Raw genomic sequence first — 18,830 nt, 5'->3', positions numbered from 1 at the left:
GGGAGCCGCTGCCCGCCACGCTGCGCATCACGGGCTACCGCAGGTAGGGCTGGGGCTGCTGCCCTGGGGACCTGCCCCGGGCACCGCGGGGGCGGGATGCTGTCCGGGAGAAGGGGTGCCTGAGCCAGCTGCTCCACTGGGACGCGTCCCCGCCCGCCGCAGGGGGGCTGGAACTAGGTGATCCTTAGGGGTCCCTTCCAGTGTAAACCATCCCGTGGTTCTGTGGTTCTCCATCCGATGTCCCTCTGCACGTCTGTCGCATGCAGCCATGCCAAAGAGATTCTCCACTGCTTGAAGGAAAAATACTTCAGGGAGCTGCAGAACCTGGAGGTGGATGGTCAAAAAGTCGAGATGCCACAGTCGCTGAGCTGGTGAGTGGTCTGGAGGCGAGTTAAGGCACCCTTCCTGACATCCTGCCTGGTGTGTTGCTCTCTTTATTCTGCTTCTGCCCTTTTCCTGTCTCTTTTCCACCAGGTATCCGGAAGAGTTAGCCTGGCACACTAACTTGAGTAGAAAAATCTTACGCAAGTCCCCACAACTGGAAAAGTTTCATCAATTTCTGGTTAGCGAGACAGAGTGTGTAAGTTTTGGATAGATTTTGATTTTTTTCTTTCATGTCCTGAACAGTGCTTTATTGAATTACATTATGAGAGAGTGAGACTTTACCTTTTCTCTCAAAAGTTGAGTAACTCAGAAGAATCTGGATTTTATGTTGCTGTTGACTGTGATTCATCCCACAACTCTGGTGCATAACCGCAGCTACACGTATTTTTCCTAAACTAATTGCAGTTTTTTTGTGGTTGTTTGGCGATGCTAAAACGAGTCCCTGTAAAATAATTAGTTGCTGTTAGAAACCAGATGTTTAAATCTGGTAAAAAGTGCATGTGTGTGCATGACAAGACTTAGCTTAAGCGATGGGAGTTTGTCACTTGGTTGAAGCCAGTTTCTCATCTCTTTTGAGCAGAAACTACATCTGTAGAATTAATACAATTGGAGTAAATATGCAATTATCAGAAAATACACTTGTGTGAATACTGTGATTGCTTTTTTTGTTAAATTCTAGTAAAATTTAAACCTAGATTTATAGTAGTGTGTTTCTGACTGCTTTCTTATTTTACTACATAGTGATTTAAAAATTTTATTGCAAAAGAAGTGCATTGTTTTGTGAATAAAAACATATTTAATTTCTTTTTTCCTTTCAAGGGAAATATCAGTCGTCAGGAGGCTGTTAGTATGATCCCACCTCTGCTGCTTAATGTTAGCCCTCATCATAAGGTAACTAGAATATAATGTGTACTAAAGCTTTTTCCCTGAACTTAGTTAGATTAAACTACACATCGCAACAGCAGTATCAATGCTGATACACAGTTCTGTTTTGTGTTGGTGTGTTTTAGGCTTTCTGCACATCAACAGCAATACTCAACTAGCGTTCATATCACAAACACAGTGAACATCTGCTTTTTCAGCTGTATGTACTACCCTTTAAGAAACACTTAGGTTTTAAGTAGTTGCATAGTCTTATTTTCAAAGTGTAAATGTGTTCAGCTGCATTTGAGTTACATATTCATGTTTCAACGTACTTTTAAAGTAAGATGACTGTTTTTAACTTCCTGCTCTCCATCACACTGTGAACCAGATGTAATTTTCCAGATTCAAATGATAATGTTCTCTACCAGATAGATTTCACTCCTCTATGCCTTTTGAAGAAGTTGCAAATTTCTGCTCTATAAATGTGTTAGGCAAAATAATTTGGGTGAATTGAAACACAGTACTGGTGATGGCTGAACACTATAGGGTGCTAACTTTAACGGAGGTGTCTAAGGAATGCCCATGATATTTTCCAATAGCGGACTGTAGGAATGGGGATATCTGGTAGCAAACTTTCTATTCTAACTTCTGTGATGTTTTCATACTTTATGCTTGCTTGCAGACTAAATCTGTCAGGTGGCTTATTCTCTTGATCTCTTAAATTAATTAGCTAGTTGCCTTGTTACCTTAAGCAGTCATGTTGTGTTCTTTCTTAAGTTTTCATGACATATCTTAAAATTTTAAGTTTTTCAAACTTCCGACATGTTTTAAAGCCTAGTTTGTAACTACTTGTTTTTATATTAACATTACCTAGCATATGTAGTGTTTCATCTTATCTTCTCCTGCTTTCACCCCAACCCAATGTATGTCACAGGACTGATGTGAGTCAAGGTCTTCTCATCTCTCTTAAGTGAATAATGAATTGAAAGACTCAGTCCTGATGTGTCATTTTCAGTTTTGTCTGGAGTTGAGCAGGTAGTGAACATGTTCAACTTAATGTAAAACACAAACTGTGGGAATATTTTTGCACACACATTGTATATGCTAAGCCAGCAGTATACGGATTTTACATTGAATATTTAACTTGGGTGACTGTATTTCAGCAGGCATTTTCCAGAAATGAGTGTAAGATTTCACAGGTTTGCTCATAAGTCAGGCTTAGAATAGATTCTTTATCCTGTCTTGTGCCAAGACAGCAAATAACTGCTGTAACAATGACAGCAACTCTTGTCATTTAGGACTTTTTCTGGTCCTTAGTGTCTTAGTTTCTGAGCTGCTTGTTATGACCAGAACTGCAGGTTACTTTTTATGCTTAAACCAGCATGTTCTGTACATAATGTCTTATGTGCTGATTCCATGTTGTACAAGGATCAACTTAGTGACTGTCAAGCCTCTCCATGTCTGTGTTCATTTTAAATCTATTTTTCACAATTTAGTTTTCCTCACCATCATTTTGGTGGCAAGTTTTAGAGCACGTTTAGCTTTGTATATTCTTCATTATCTTTTCATATTACCTGCAAAACTAGAAAACAATAGCATCACAACTGTTACTTTAAAGAGCACATATGATGTCATTGTACTGAGTGCATTTCATGATGGGTTAGCACTTTACTATGTGCTCTTTGGAGCTCTCTTTGCTTTTCTCTGGGGGCTGTCTTCTAGTTTAGTCTTGTTCATGCCAGGGTCTTGCATGAGGATCTGAGCAGATCCCTTCCCATCCTTTATCCTGTTGCATGGTTTCGTCTAATTTTTAACAGAGCCAAAGATCCGGGAGATAGACATGTGTTTCTGAAAATCTGTAACTAGGCAAGAGGAAAGACTCTAAGCTTCCTTACTTAAGAGAACAGTATTAAATATCAATTGATTTGCTGTGAAAGTGACTACAAATGACTTGATCACAAGCCAAGTTCCTGATGAACCAGGAAGGAGAAATATACTAGAATTTAGGTGTTCATGTCTGTTGATGTTGGTGCTGTTCTGTTCAACTGCCTCAGGGCAGTTAAAAAACTTCCCAAGTGCTTCTTCAAGAAAGAGAAACAAGAGATTATGCTGCCTTGATTTTTTGCATTAAAATGCAAATGTGTGGGGAGGGATAGCAACTCATTTTTATAAAATCTATATAATCAGCTGTCTCTGAATGATTTACTAATAGTTTAAAGAAGAGTACTACTTGCTCTTGATTGTAACTTTGCTCTCAATATGTGTGTGTATGTGTAAAGTTCCAGTTAACTTCAGTTGGAATTGCTAATAAAAGGACCATACCCCTATATCTGTGTTCAGGTTCGTCTTTCAAATTCTGTTTCATCTGATGTATTTGTTCCCTACAATGTAAAGTCCTTTTATATTTTAGACTCTCAAAGGTAAAGCATACAAAGATCAGGACTGTACTTTGTTTTCAAACAATCAGAAACTTTGTGTTCAGAACAATCAATTCTCTATGTGCAAAAATACTTAGTTTAAACAAGAACACATAGTAAATTTCTCGAGTACTTGAAAAATACAAAACAGGACTTTTTTAACTTTCTGGTGTTTGTAGATTCTAGATATGTGTGCTGCACCTGGATCTAAGACGGCACAACTCATTGAAATGTTGCATGCAGACATGAATGTTCCTTTTCCCAGTAAGTCTGGAAAACTACTAAAAACTTTTGTGACTTGGAATTTCTGCTTTTTCTTGTAAAAGATAAAGGTTCCTCACCTTTGCTTTGAAACTTCATGGGCTTCCTTGACGTGAAGGAGAGAGATGAGATATATATTTGTATATATATATCTTTGCAGTTCAGAGTACAGCACCTGTGATTAGAGCTTAATTCTTGTATATAAATGAGATTTACCTGGTAGATGATGGCCCATGAGCCCCTGTGGTTTAGCGATATCCTGCAAACACTGGATTAAGCTGTTTTAGACTTAAAGTAGTTGTGATATTTATCTTCTTTGTAAGTTTCAGAATCTTTACTCTTGGTTAGATGCTCACAGAAAATACTGTCCACTGAAATATAAAGTTGTGGGAGTGTGTGGATTCTTTCTGCATTCTACTGAAACTTTGCTGATGTAGAGATTGGTGATAGTGGGGGTTTTCTCTGTTACAGGGGTTTTACTTTGAAAAGTTGAAGAGCCTTTGGCTGTGTCTTACTGCTGCTAGATGGAAGCTAGAACTCTAGAGACTATGGCACATCAGTTAAACTTCAACATACCTTTAAGTTATTTTATGCTCAGTAAGGGCTCCTCTATTCATGAGCAGCCTTTTAAGTAAAAATCTCTACTGAAAGGTTTATACAACTTTGAACATAAGGCAATAAACTATGTAAAATTACTTAGATGTTGAATAGTAAAGCATCTTCCCACTGTTTTATGTTCCAGAGGGTTTCGTAATTGCTAATGATGTCGACAACAAGCGCTGCTATTTGCTGGTTCATCAGGCTAAGAGATTAAACAGTCCGTGCATCATGGTGGTAAATCATGATGCCTCCAGCATTCCTAACCTACAAATAGATGTTGATGGAAGAAAAGAGATCCTCTTCTATGACAGGATTTTATGTGACGTCCCCTGCAGGTATCTGGCATGTAAACTTGAATACATGAACGTTACTGCACTAAGTGCCGTGCTAAGTTTTTTTGTGTTACCAAATCATGCTTTTTGAGTTATGATTTATAGTAACTTCCAAAACAAGCAAATGCCTTAAGTTGTCTTAGATGTGAGGATACTGAATCAAGGTGAACTTTTTTCATTCCAGATGGTCCTTAAATATGGTCAGTTAAAGGGCTTCAAATTTTGAACTTAAACTCAGGATACTGAAACACGAAGACAGTGAGGAAACAAAGAATACAGTGTTAGAAAACTAGTTAACGTGAGAGGACTGTAAAAAATATTCTGCTATAAATGACTTGGATATGAAAAGAGTTTTACACACAAATAATACAAATCTACTCAACCTCTGTTGCAGCGGAGATGGAACCATGAGGAAAAACATTGATGTATGGAAGAAGTGGACAACACAAAACAGTTTGCAGCTCCACGGGTAAAAATGCTTATTTTACACATCTGCACTTCTTTCATTTCTCTCTCTTCCTTTCCCCATATCTTCAACATCTGCATGCATTCACATGTTAATACATGACAAAGCAGAGACAAAGAAGACTCACTTTTCTCTCAAATCAAGAGTTATGTGCTATTCAGAGGAAGTGTAGGGTTTCGGATGTGAATGGAGCGTGTGAATCCAAATTGCTTGTATTCTTATGAATATCTGACATATTAATGTTCATTGAATTGATTTAGACAGGGTAGCTAATAAAGCAGAAGAAATCATTTGGTTGGGATTCTTAGCGTTCCAAATACTCTTGGAAAATACAATAACTTGTAAAATTTGCTAGTAATATTTTAAAGTCTTTAGGATAATAGACATCATACATAAACAATTTCAGTTACCTGAGATTGATTTATGTTAACTGATGATGAATGAGTACTTAGGCTAGTGCAGGCACATGATAAAATGCAGATTGAAACACAGATGACAAAGCTTAGAACATTTCACTGTGTATTTTTAACACACTGGGGGTACCATTGATTACTGTGACTCAGCTGACCTATGACTGCTTGGTAATTCATTCATAGTTGCAGATTTTCTTTTAGTTGTAAGTGTGGAGGTAGAGGTCTAAGCTGTCATCCAGCTCAATGATACCTTTCTCAGAAGGCCATTGCTACCTAGGATGTGTTGTTCATAACATAATAGTCAGATTACTGCTTATTTTGACTCTGAATTTCTGAGAAGAGTCATGTTTTGGGGTGTTATTTTTCTAGTGTTGAGTACTTGATAATAAACTTGATGGGGCACTAGAAAGAACAAAATACAGAATGCTATGTTAAAAGCTATCCTGGATCATTGTTTATGTTTGACCTAATTGCTGTTCTAATTTAATAGGTGTAATTGTGAGTGTGTCTGCAGTATAGACTGCACTAAGCTGATAAAGTTTGAAACTGACTTTAATTTGTGTACTGGTGACAGCTGTGGAACTCCCTAAGTACTGGCTTAGTCCATGGAGAGTTGTATGTCTGCAGTATAGCTTCTTTCGGGTTCCTGAATGACAACTGGCTAGACCAAAAGTGTTCTGTTAGATTGCAGCTGAGAATTGCAACCCGTGGTGTTGAACAGCTGGCAGAAGGTGGGAGAATGGTGTATTCTACGTGTTCATTGAATCCTATCGAAAATGAAGCTGTGATCGCATCTCTGCTGGAAAAAAGTCAAGGTGAGAATGTGAGTTTGGATGGAGTACGGAACTTTTTTTTTCCCCTCAGCGCAAAAAAAAGATATGGGTGTTATGGTACTAGTGATAAGCTTAGCGTGGGTAATACGCTTCTAGTTTGCATCCTTTGACCCACATTTTGACATGATTGAAATTTTAATGTCTTTAAATTCATGGGTTTTTTTACATTTTTGACTTGCATATGATGGCCGAGGTAACAAAAGGTGGAAAAATTGAGACTGACTGAGAAGCTACACTGCATTACTTTGTGATAGTAGAGTTTAGTAGCCCATTTAGTAGCTGGTGGATCCTGTTTTTTCCGAATCAGTAGCCTGAAATTTGGAGATATCTAATGAAATTTGGCATGAAAATTTCCACTGGCTTTGTGTTAAATTGAGCCTTTTACAGAGCAGAAACAACTGTATTGCTCCTGGACCTGAGCTTATTCTGGAAGTTGGTAACCTGTTTTGTGTAATGTCAGTATTCTGGCCAGTCAGTATTCTGGCCCCAAACTGTGCATGGAATTTCATTGTCTCAGAAACAGCAGTTTAGCTAAAGTGCTTGCAGATTAATTAGGAACTGACTATTTAATTTCCACTCAAATGACATTTTTATTTAGAGGTAGTTTCTTTGGTAGGCATGGATGTGTTTCCAGTATATTATATTAGGCTTGGCTTATTGAAGGTTGTAGTAAACCAATGTTAAAGTTAACGACTAGTTTGGATAGGGGCATGAAGCAGTATGGATGTTAACAGAGGCCAGCAATTGCAGTATCTGGGGCAAATTCAGTACTTGGAAAGAAGGGTCTTGACTGGCTGTTCCATTAAGATCTAGTCTTGGCCCAGTGGAGGTATTTTGAAGTGTACCTGGAGGCTATGATGTGTCCCCAACAAGTGAATGTTACCCTTGGAACTTGAACACAGGTGTAGCTAAAGAAGGGTGAGGTAGTGCAGTGGTCTGCAAGGGGCACTGGACCTCAAGAATTCACTGAGGTCAGTCCAGAAGATTGTTGGTGCTTTCTAAAGTAGTGTTAACTGCTACCTGTAGAGCAGATGAGACTGCTTTCCCCTTATGGCTGAGGGAGTAAGGAAAGGGCACTTTTGTACCATTTAGAAACTAATGGAAATTGTGCTACTTCTAATGGACTCTTTAGTGCCTTATCAGTCTAATGTAGTCTTGAGGCATCAGCTGAAGTAATGCTGTAGAGGGACAGGACTACTCAAAGGACGGATGCAAATATCAAGCTTAATCACATTTGAAATGTCATCTTTGAATTTGTCTATGAATTCACATATCACTTTTTCATTTATTTAAAAGATTTGCTTAAATGTCACTGTAAGAGTCAATGGTTAGTCATGTAGAAGTGGTTGATAAATTGTGTTCGGCATGAGGAAAAAGCCTACCTGACTGTTAAAAACTTAAGTATTCAGAATCACAAAAAAGAAATTTTAAAGTTATTAATCTCTGGAGAGATCACCTTTTTAAACAGTGAATTTTTATATCATTCTTTCTGGACTTGGGGCACTTTAAACCTTTAATTCAGTAGATTAAGTTATACTCTAATATCTCTTGTAGTAATTTGACATATTTTAGACACATAGTCTTTTGTCCTGTTACTTTGATAGTACTTACCTTACTGTTAAACAGTTTTTGGAATTTTCCTTTCAATTTAAAAAATAATAAATTCTCTTTCCTTTCACACTGGAATATATTGAGATGTTAAGTCCATAAAATGAAAACATAGCAGGCCTTTTAGAAGGCTTTGTTATCCCAAGAGTTATTCCCTGAAAAATACTTAAACAGTATGGTAAATTGAAATACTAAGTAAATGAGAATAAAAACTTAGATGATGACTTTGCCTAGAACACTGTTATTTAATGATAGAAGTCATAGAGCACTACTCTATGCAGTTGCTACAAAAAATATTGAACTGTTATATTTTGGTTAATTGATAAGTTGCAAACTTATATAGTTATTATTAACAGTTCTTACCATCTTTGTTAATTTACGTGATAGTAGCTGTATATCATTTTGTTTCTTGAAAGTTTTAAAAAACAGTGTTCTTAAAATGGTCTTAAAACTTGAAGGAAAACTATTTTCATAAAAGTTAATTAGCAACACAACTCTTCAATTCTATTTTCAAGACCATTTATATTCTTGGGATTTCAGGTGCCTTAGAACTTGCGGATGTCTCTTCTGAGTTACCAGGCTTGAAGAGGATGCCGGGAATTACAAAATGGAAGGTACTTAAACTGATAGTTTTTTGAAGTTCTTGGTCTGTGGTAGAGTGCTAAGTTAGGGAAATTTTGAAGTGTAGCATTTTACAATGTTAAGTTGAGCTGGATTAATGCCAGTGATTTGATGTTTAGGGGAGAGAGCTAAAAGTCTTTCTGATAGTAAGTTCTTGTCTCTTCGTCTGCTATTCTCTTACCTCTACCTTTCTTTGATCTCTCTCCTATACTTTAGTGTTATAATTCCCTTTCCTGTTGTGTGCATGTGGCCTGTAGATGGCAATATAATTTCAGCCGCTTTTAAAGTTATCCATTCTCCTCGGTCTTTAGAGTCTGTGAATGTTAGATTCTGCAGTTCTTCAGCTGGTCCATTTGAATCATTTGGAAGTAAAACCTGTGAAACCCATTAGGGAAATTAGCTATAAAGCCTGCAGTGATGTGACTAATCCTAAAATATTAATAGAATCCTGTATTTTGTTCTATGTCTTGTGTGACTTCAGGTCTGGAAACAGACTAGTAGGGAAGGGCAAAAAAACCCGAAGCTGCTTCAGCTTCCTGTTAAGAGTATACTCAAGAAGAGTAGAAGGCCGTCCTGGTAGCAGGGAAAGAAACTGATTAAATTTTAGTTGTGAGTGTGTGCCTTTGCAGTGCCATTGCTTGTTCTGTCTTACCATCTCACTAGTCTCTTGCAATGACAGGCTGCAAGTTTATGGCTGTGTGCAGACTAATGAACAAGATACGTGGAATAAAGATTTGCTTATGTTCTGCCATTGGAAATCCAGCTGAGAAACTAGCTGATTTCCTTCTTCTTACAATTCCAAAAGTTTACACTATGCTTGTACCTGAAGAATAAATGTAAAATGCATAACTGTGGCTCTGTAATCTTAATTTTACCTTTTTTTTTGGGTTCTATGTAAAGCTAATATATATATGTGTTTATATATATAATGATCACTAAGAGTATTTTGTATTCCTTGTTGCATTTATTTCTCTGCAGTTGAAATATAAATCTCCTAAACGTATTTTAGAAGCTAGGCTAATAAAATCTGTTGAAAGTTTGCAAGACTTTCTTCAGTCCTTATTTGCTTCTACTGTATTTTTGCAGACCTTATTGGCTAGCTTGTCATTGAATGTATTTTCTTGCTTTGGTACTGTTTTTACTTTTATTGCTGATGTTCTTTTATTCCCTGGTGAAACATCTGTTCACTTGGGAGCTCTATGACTGATAACATGGAATATTCTTGAGCATCAGTTGGCTGTAAATCTCTGGAAACAGCAACATAGAAATAGGGTTTTGTTTGAGGGACACTTAGGTGCTTAGAAGTAGCAATCAGTACTCTCTCCTGAAGCCAGATGATGAGTGAACTCCAGTGAATTATTTCAGTCTTGAAAGAAGAGACCTTTCTAACTCCAGATGTATAATCTACAGCACTTTCACTCCGTGTTCTACCCTAGCACATGGCTAGTAAAATGTGCAGTGTGTTCTTTGGTGCTTTCTCATTGTACCAGTCACACCAGTCTACCAGTTAGGCTGATATGCCAAAACTGAACAGTGCAGGGCTGTTGGGCAGTTATTCTGGTAAATCCAAAATAGTTCTAGACTTGTTTGGACTACAGTTATTTATCAGTCTCATTGTTTGTTTTTTCTCAAGCTTCAGTTGTGACTTCCAAAGAAGTACAGTCTGTCTTGTCTCCATCTAGGACTATGACATGTAGCATATTTTGGCTTGAAATAATAATTCTGGAAATGCAGTAATTTCTATTTCAAGAATGTGCAAATGCACAATATTTTATGATCAGATGTGATCTAATCAGTGGCTGAGAAATGCCACACTTCATGATGCTGAAATCTGTGTTCTAAAGTTCTTAGGGAAATGGTAATCTAGGTAAATATTACATTTCTGCTTCCAGTAGAACACTAATTTAAACTTTCTTAAACTTTCAAGACAATCACAGTGGGATGTATGAAACCACTTCATCATACTTGCCAGTCCTGAAGTCACCATCTCTGCAACTTCTTTATTTTATTTTGTTGCCTTAATGACAAAAATGGACCTTCATTTCAGATATTAACTTTTTGCATTTACCCCATGTGTACCCAGATGTGAACTTCCTTACAGCCGATACAAAACCAGGCATCTAGAGCTCTGAAGTGAGATTTTCCCTGACTTATTTTTTCACTTTGGTTTTCTTTCTTAAAGAGCATTCAGAATGCCTTCCTACAAGATTTGTGGCTCTAACCTTCTGCTTGTATCTCAACAGTCCATCAAAAGCTTTGACTTCTAGCCAGAATGAGGTGATGTTAGGTCTACACAGTGTAAAAGTGGATTTACAGATGTGTTCTGAGTTCTGGGTCAAGTTACAGACACTAGAAAATTAATGAGAGACATGGTTCTTCAGCAGCTTTCCTTGAAAACATCTCTATCAATGACCTATGCACGCCTGTGTCATGGGGCTCTATGATTACCAAGCTGTTGTATTGCACTCTTGCATCTTTCTTACATAATGAAATTGGGATTCCTCAGTTCTAATCTCTACTGGACAGCAGTAGTCCTTTTCTATACCAGAAAATAATTTCTCTTTTTGGCATCGAAACCTTGGTTTGGAAGTGTTATAATTAAAATTTATAAAATGGTGACCTATGTTCTTTACAGGTAATGCTGAAAGATGGACAGTGGTTTGAAGAGTGGAAAGATGTGCCTTCAAATAGACAAACACAGATACGTCCCACTATGTTTCCAGTAAAAGATGAAGAGAAGCTAAAGGCAATGAATCTAGAGCGTTGGTAAGTTTTCCCAGAGTAGATCTTATGAGGATTTTTATGATTAACATGTATGATGGTGGGCAAATTATAATTAGGTCGGATTAGGAATGTATTGCAGTATAGACCTGTTTGAATAGGTCTGAGTATATTTTGATTGCTTCCTATGTAATGGCAGTAGACTATTTAAAGTCCAGTGAATTCAGAGAAATTATTGCATGTTGCTTCTGAGGAATAACTACTCACACAAAAAGGTCTAATTCTTTGCATCCAGTAGAGATGCATAGCCAAAATTACTGGAAAAGTATGTAAAACTTCAGCAGTGTGATTTACTTGCTATGAAAGGCTTTCCATAGCTATTCTAAAAATATTGTTTAGAAATGAGTCATTAAAGCTCGGATGTGAACTGTGAAATGAATGTGTTGCACTGATGCAAGTAATTTTGCCAGAATGCTCTACTTTAGATCCTGTTTCTAGTTTGATAAATTAAATCTGCACAATCCTACTAGGAATACTTAGCCTATCCTGAAAATGATTATAAATGTGACACTTCTAGTATTTTGTGAGAGCCTGAATGCAGACATGAATACACTTCAACATTTTTTTTCTTTTCTCTCTAGTCTTAGGATATTGCCACATCACCAGAACACAGGCGGTTTCTTTGTGGCTGTGTTAATAAAAAAGTCTCCCATGCCATGGAATAAACGTCAGCCTAAGGTAACTTTTTCTAAAACATCTAAAATGTTAATTATTAATAATGTTTCAGATTTTGTTTTAAATATTACACATAATAGAAAACATACTATAACTATTTTGTATCTGCCTTTCAGTTATAGCTCAGTGTGTCAGTTAAAAATAAATTCCTAAATCCCTTAAGTACTTAAAAAAATGACAACTTCTAAAATAGAAAAAAAGAGAGGGGATTTTGAAATTATAATAAAATAGTAAGATAAAGCTTGAACCTAAAATTAAGACTTTGAAAGAATTACAGAAACAGATTATATTAGATTGCTAAAGCTGTCAGTTCCTTCAGTGTGTGTGGTCCCCCTGCTGAAGACTTTTTTCTGCTGTGTTGTAAGCTGATTCTTATTTCAGTTTATCTTACTCTGTGGCTGGTTGCTCAGGGGTGATTCACTAACAGATTAGTCTAGCAGATCAGCAGCAGGGGGAGTGGATGTAAAACTGTTAGGAGCAGCAGCTTCAGCCATCTGACTTTAATCCATTTGTTGTCAATTGTCTTTAAAATCCTGTCAACAGGATTTTAAGTTGGCGTGATTTATTTGATCTCTTAGATTGTCACGTCTATGAGAAAAACGTCTTGTGTGAATAAGCTCCTTTAGATGTTTTTGTTCGTTTGATTTGCTTAATTAGAACAGCTTACGAGTAAAATGTTTGTGGCAATAGGGAAGAAGCATTTATTCAGAAGCAAGTGTCATCTAAGTAGTTTATTCTGTTCTAAGTTGAACATTGTAGCACTCTCCTGGAAGGTGTGCAGCAGTAGGATGCATGTGTCACTTTGAGTGCTAGAAGGAAAACAGCAGAGCCTGTCCTAAAGTAGTCTTCTCTGAGTGCTTGAACGTGATTTTGTAAATGGTACAAAAATAGCTTTCTTGGACAGTTGGTACGAAACTGTCCAGATGAGTACTAGAGGTAAATGCAATTTATATAGTGGTATCTTGACCTAGTAATCAGATTAACTCTCTGAATGGATCTGTTTAAGCACTTGCATACAAATTGACAAGAATTAAGCACACGCAAAGAGAGAACATAGGTGCCTTCTGTTACAAGTTAGATTCTACTTTGCTTTGTTGAAAGTAATTTAATCTGAAATAGGTTCATCAGAAGTTACCACAAAGATTCTACTTTGCTTTGTTGAAAGTAATTTAATCTGAAATAGGTTCATCAGAAGTTACCACAAAGAACAGGAGATACTGAAGTGACAGCAACTAATTCAGATAATGGTTCTGACTGTATTACTGAAGAACCAATACTTGCTGTAAATGAAGAGTCTAAGAAAATGGAAGGATTGCAGAATTTGGGCACTGAGCAAAGCAAAAAGGAAGGAGTATGTGGGTAAGTATTTGTCCTGTGACAGCTTTGTAATTGCTGAGTATTCTATAGTTCTTTTGTTACTGGACTCATTTAGAAGTTGATCAAGAAGAATTAATGAATTCATTCAGTTGTCCTGCATTTCCATGTTTTCTGTCTTGTATTTCAGCAAGTTTGGAAACTAACCAGTTTTCTTATTAACATTTGCAAAGTCTCTGTTAAGGAAAAAAAACTTTCAGAACTTAACATTTGGAAGATCTTTATTGTCTTCACAATCACTGTCAGAAATCTCTGTTTACTTGGTTTTGTGGTTTCTGTTTTAAAGCACTTCTTTTGCATCCTCATTTTAAGAAGTTATATTGTGGGTAGTGTTGTCCTAGTGAAGCATGGGAAAATGCCCATATTCTGTTTGGCATACTGTTGTTACCACAAAGCAAGTGTTGAGTAAATGAACTGAATATACTGATTTGAAGCCGAGTACTTTTACTAAAATTGACAGTGTAATGTTATTTTCTTTTTAGACCACCACCATCTAAAAAAATGAAGTTGTTTGGTTTTAAAGAAGACCCTTTTGTCTTTCTCCCTGAAGATGATCCATTGTTCCTTCCTATCCAGTAAGAAAAAAATGTTTCTGGTTTGGCAGTAAGATTCCTAGTAATTTGGGAATATTAGTAGTTCAGTTCATCACAAAAGATGGGTCTGGTTGATCACGTGTAAAGATTTTTGCCTAATTTTACATCAGGGGCTCCTCTCCTCAACATTTAAACACTTCTTAAATGAAAATAACCAACTGGAGTTTGCACTGGAAATTTTCAAGTACATCTTGGTGTCTATGACAGCTTGTCTTTTCTGATGTCATACAGCTTAGAAAGTTTAATCTTTGTGTTCTGGAGCCAAAGTGCTAAGTGTTTGCAGAGATAGCCAGAGGAAGTGGGCTAACCTGTGCATTTTGAGTATGTGATTTCATTGCTCAGTTAATCAAAGCAAGCATTATGGCTACAGGAAGTTTTATGCATTGGACCCATCATTTCCCAAGATGAATTTACTGACTCGAACTCAAGAAGGAAAGAAGAGACAACTGTACATGGTTTCTAAGGAGCTAAGGAATGTGCTTCTGAACAACAGTGAGAAGATGAAGGTACGGTTCGTCTCCAGGTTTTCACAAGGGAGGTTATAAGCATTAGTGGGTATCTCCTTGAACTTTATCGCCAAGCTTGCTGTTTATATAGAGCATTAGCCCTCTTGACAGGCTTTTTTTTAGTCTGGATTAGTGTTTTCCTCTCCATCCCTCCTCTATTAGAGGTGAAGATTTGACTCTGAGAGGTAAATAACAGCCTTCAGGATTAAAATTGGTAAATTTTCGGTGGATGAAAGGGAACTTAAAAGTAAAGAGAGGGAATATATATAACTACTCTGTGTGTACCATTGTGTACTGCATTTTTATGCAGTCTTCAGGTAACTTCACAAGTTTACATTGATGCTGTTGTATTTATGAACCCCTTAATTATAAAATTATTAAGAGCTCTGAAAGCCTACCAAAAATAAGATACCTTCAGCTGAATTATTAGCTGGCTGCATTATATGAGGACACTGTTTTGAAGTACTTTCAACAACTGAACATTTTGAAAGGTTGTTAAGCTGAATGATTATGGAATAATAAATTTTTGTGAATTAGAGGGGAAAAAATGTTTTTATAGGATTCCCTATGGTAAATGTCTTGCAAATACTAAAGACTTGTCTTTCAAGTCATTGAGTGATTTAAGTTGGAATGAGGTCATCTAGTCCAGCTTCCTTCTTGCATCAAAGAGAGCTGACTTCAAAGCTAGATCAGATACAGTCTGGGTCCAGTCAGATCTTGAAAATTGCTGAGGATATTCAGTACATCTTTACAACAGATCGTTAAGATGGATAAATAATTATTCTTTTATCCCCCTTGCAGGAAATGGCTACACAATTGACAAAATTTTAAGAAATTGGTGCACCGCGTCAGATAGTGAGACTTTGAGTACCACAAAGGATATAGTGTCCTAATATTAATGCCATGTACATTTTTTATTGTCCTTGCTTGACTTTCCGAAAATCACACAGAAAATTCTTACTCAAACTAAAATAAAAATTAGATATTAATAGTTCATTGCCCTAATTTTAAAACTGCCACTTCCTCACACTGTTCAGTTTTCAATATGGAAAGGAGTAAAAGGCGTTTTATGTTGATAGGGCACTACATTTCTGTAGTGGGAGATCCTTTTTCCCTTGGATGAATTTTCACATTAATTCAGCGTCCAATGCGAATGAACAAACATTACAGCAGAATTATCCCTTCTTCCTCCTTTTAGTCAAACAGTTGATGAAAAACAAAGTTCAGAGTGGTAATTTAGAATTTATGCTCCTTAATGACGCTTATTGGCCTTGCTGTTTGCAGGTTATTAACACAGGGATAAAAGTCTGGTCTCGCAACAGTGATGGTGAACAGTTTGGATGTGCATTCCGATTAGCACAAGAGGTAATTACGTAGCATTGTATTTTCCGAGGAGATATTTTGGTTTCCTCTGGAGCCTATAACACAGCTGGCATTAACTTTGTCAGATTAGTGACAATTTGCATTTTCAGTATGGTTTAAAATGTGAAAATTGTTTTCTAATATTAGGTAAAGGACATACTATTTTTAACGCTTTTCCTTCACAAAGTAAAAGTTGCATTTTGAAATAATTGTATTTATTTATTAAACAGGGAATTTATACTCTGTACCCATTCATTAATGCGAGGATTATAAATGTTTGCATAGAAGATGTTAAAATTCTGCTAACCCAGGAAAATCCATTCTTAACTAAATTTAGCAGTGAAACACAGAAGAAAGTCAAAGACATGGGTAAGTCTTATAATTTGTTTTGTGACAAAATTATTTTTATACGTTACACAGAGGACTGTGAAAATCCTGTGACGTAAACTGTGTTTGCTAAAAATTTTGACTAAATTTATCTTGAATATACTTGTTAGGTAAGTAAGCATTACTGAAACCTAGTGCGCTACTAGAAATTTCAGTCCTTTTTGGTTGCAGCCTTTAAGATTTATGAGCTTCAGAGAACAGAGGAGTTGCCAGACTTGTGACTTCTGTGAAGCAGTGCCGTGAGGCCGCATTTAAAATATCTGATGAACAAAGATTTTAGATACGCTTCTGATCTTTATGCCTATTAATGCTCCAGCTGAAACTTTGTCATCTGCAGTTGCATGTCACGATCTTATGTATCAAATATAGTTATTCAGATTCTGTTTTGTTAAATATGAGCAGCAATGTCTACTCGTATTAAATTTTTATTTCCTCTTCACTAGATGCTTGAAGAAATGAAGATGAGTTTTCAGCCTTTTATTTATGTTGTTTTATTTTCAACTCATTGCTGATCCTTGTTCTTCAGTATTTGATGAGACAAAATGGGATGAAAAATTTTTCTAAAGTTCGAGCTGGCATACTCTTATGTTCATTTTAATTAAGTAGAAGTTCCTTGCTAGGTTCACTGAGTAAATTAATCCATTATGTGGGTTTTGTATTTTAATTTGTTTGTTTGGCATTTGGAGGAGACAGGCTTGGCAGTTGCTTCTGTAACTATAGAAATACATCGGTCTGAAAAAAAGGGAATAAAACCTGGTATTGTCTATAGTTCAGTGTATTGATGTAGATAACTGCTAGCCATCTCATGCTGTGTGACTGTCTGAAAACTTGTTTTCTTGAACATTTTCAGATGACAATCACTTAACATTGTACCAAGTAACACATGTTTTGTTTTTGTTTTCCCCACCCTCCCTCCCTGCAGCAATGGGAAGTGTAGTTCTGAAGTATGACCCGAACCCTGAGTAAGTAGATGTGTTGCTTTCCACTTATGCACTTTAAAGACTTGCACAAGAATTTATTCTCACTCAGCAAAAACAGAAGTAGAGGCATAGAGATGCAATGAGGTCAACAGTAAAGCCAGATAGGATACAGAGACTGACAGAGAAGCTGTCTTGCCTGTGTATTCTTAAAACAAGTGTACTATGTAGCTTTATAAAGGAGACCTGATAGTTCTGCCAGACATCCACAGTTCACTGCATGTGATTTATTTGTTTGATTCCCTGTAAAGTTCAGCACTGGAATGGAAAATATTACTTTTCATTGTTTCTTTGTGTGGACAAAGTGCCTTTTGTGGACAAAACTCTTGAGAACTTCTTAAATATAAGCTTTCATCTTGCTTGTATTAGTTCTGAAACCAGAGGCAGAAAATTATTTTGTTTGAGAAATTTAATAGCATTGAGCTGTTTTTTTGGTTTTTTTTTTGTCTTGTGCACTTATTTATTGGGGTATGGCTATAAAATGATGTTTTGAAGATTAACTTTCTCATAATTGACTGAAAGTAACTACTTGTTTGTAGAAAACCTGATGATCTTCAGTGTCCAATAGTGCTGTGTGGTTGGCAAGGAAAGACGTCACTCCGTGCCTTTGTGCCCAAGAATGAGAGACTTCATTACCTGAGGATGATGGGAGTTGAAGTGTTTAAAGCAAAGAAGAAAGAGGAGGAATTGGAAAACAAAACTGAGGAAGAAGTTCAACATAAGCTGGCGCAAACAGAGGATGGAATGGATGTGGAAGATAAAGAACACGATTTAGTCACAAAAATGGAAGCAGAAATAGGTGAAGAATCTTCCCAGAGTCCTGTGGAAAGCAGTGCTATGGAAACAGAAAATAAAACTGAGGATTTAGATCAATCCAGTAAAAATGCCACCACTCACATAAGCAAGGAAAGCAAAGGCACGGATACAAGTACTGTGAAAGATTAGGTTTCTTTTGTATTGCTTGGTAGCTTCCACGAGGCTCGTATACAACTTTTGCTTTTAGCATGAAACTGTATTTTAAAATTTCGGTTGGAATGGGATGTTCCTCTTTTGAAGTTTCACCTATTTTATATTTTAAATGAAAGCTGTAAAGAGATTTCGAGTGTGTCTTCTTTTTACCATTTTAAACTCCCTACTAGTGGTGGGTTTGCGTGTCTGTTGCTGGCAAAGGACCAGCACCAGTAAAATCTAAAGCCCATATTTTAAATGGAACAAATGGACTGCCTGTGTAACTAGTCAATTCCTTCACAAGAAAAGCCTGGAATTTCATTCAAAGTACATAAGTTCCAAAAAAAATTATTACCCCACCTACACCCAATCCGATTACTACTTCTGCAGGCTCTTTAATGGATAAGAGAATCAGCATGAGTATGCAT

General features: G+C 36.7%; 1 protein-coding gene across 1 annotated transcript; it reads left to right on the top strand.

The window, feature by feature from the left end:
• Positions 1-6: 6 nt before the first annotated feature.
• Positions 7-18,550, top strand: NSUN2 (NOP2/Sun RNA methyltransferase 2). Its single transcript, XM_018070116.3, has 18 exons — positions 7-43; positions 267-371; positions 475-580; positions 1,204-1,275; positions 3,845-3,929; positions 4,669-4,861; positions 5,253-5,327; positions 6,422-6,552; positions 8,719-8,792; positions 11,435-11,565; positions 12,162-12,258; positions 13,439-13,614; positions 14,112-14,204; positions 14,593-14,728; positions 16,013-16,093; positions 16,321-16,459; positions 17,400-17,439; positions 17,994-18,550. The coding sequence occupies exons 2-18, from the start codon at positions 352-354 to the stop codon at positions 18,397-18,399; spliced, it is 2,055 nt and encodes a 684-aa protein (XP_017925605.1). The 5' UTR covers positions 7-43; positions 267-351; the 3' UTR covers positions 18,400-18,550.
• Positions 18,551-18,830: the final 280 nt, after the last annotated feature.

Source organism: Manacus vitellinus, unplaced genomic scaffold (assembly GCF_001715985.3).
Source record: "Manacus vitellinus isolate BGI_N305 unplaced genomic scaffold, ASM171598v3 scaffold_17_pilon, whole genome shotgun sequence".
Taxonomy (NCBI): Eukaryota; Metazoa; Chordata; class Aves; order Passeriformes; family Pipridae; genus Manacus; species Manacus vitellinus.
The sequence above is the reverse complement of the archived record's forward strand: the minus strand, read 5'-3'. Positions and strand labels throughout refer to the sequence as shown.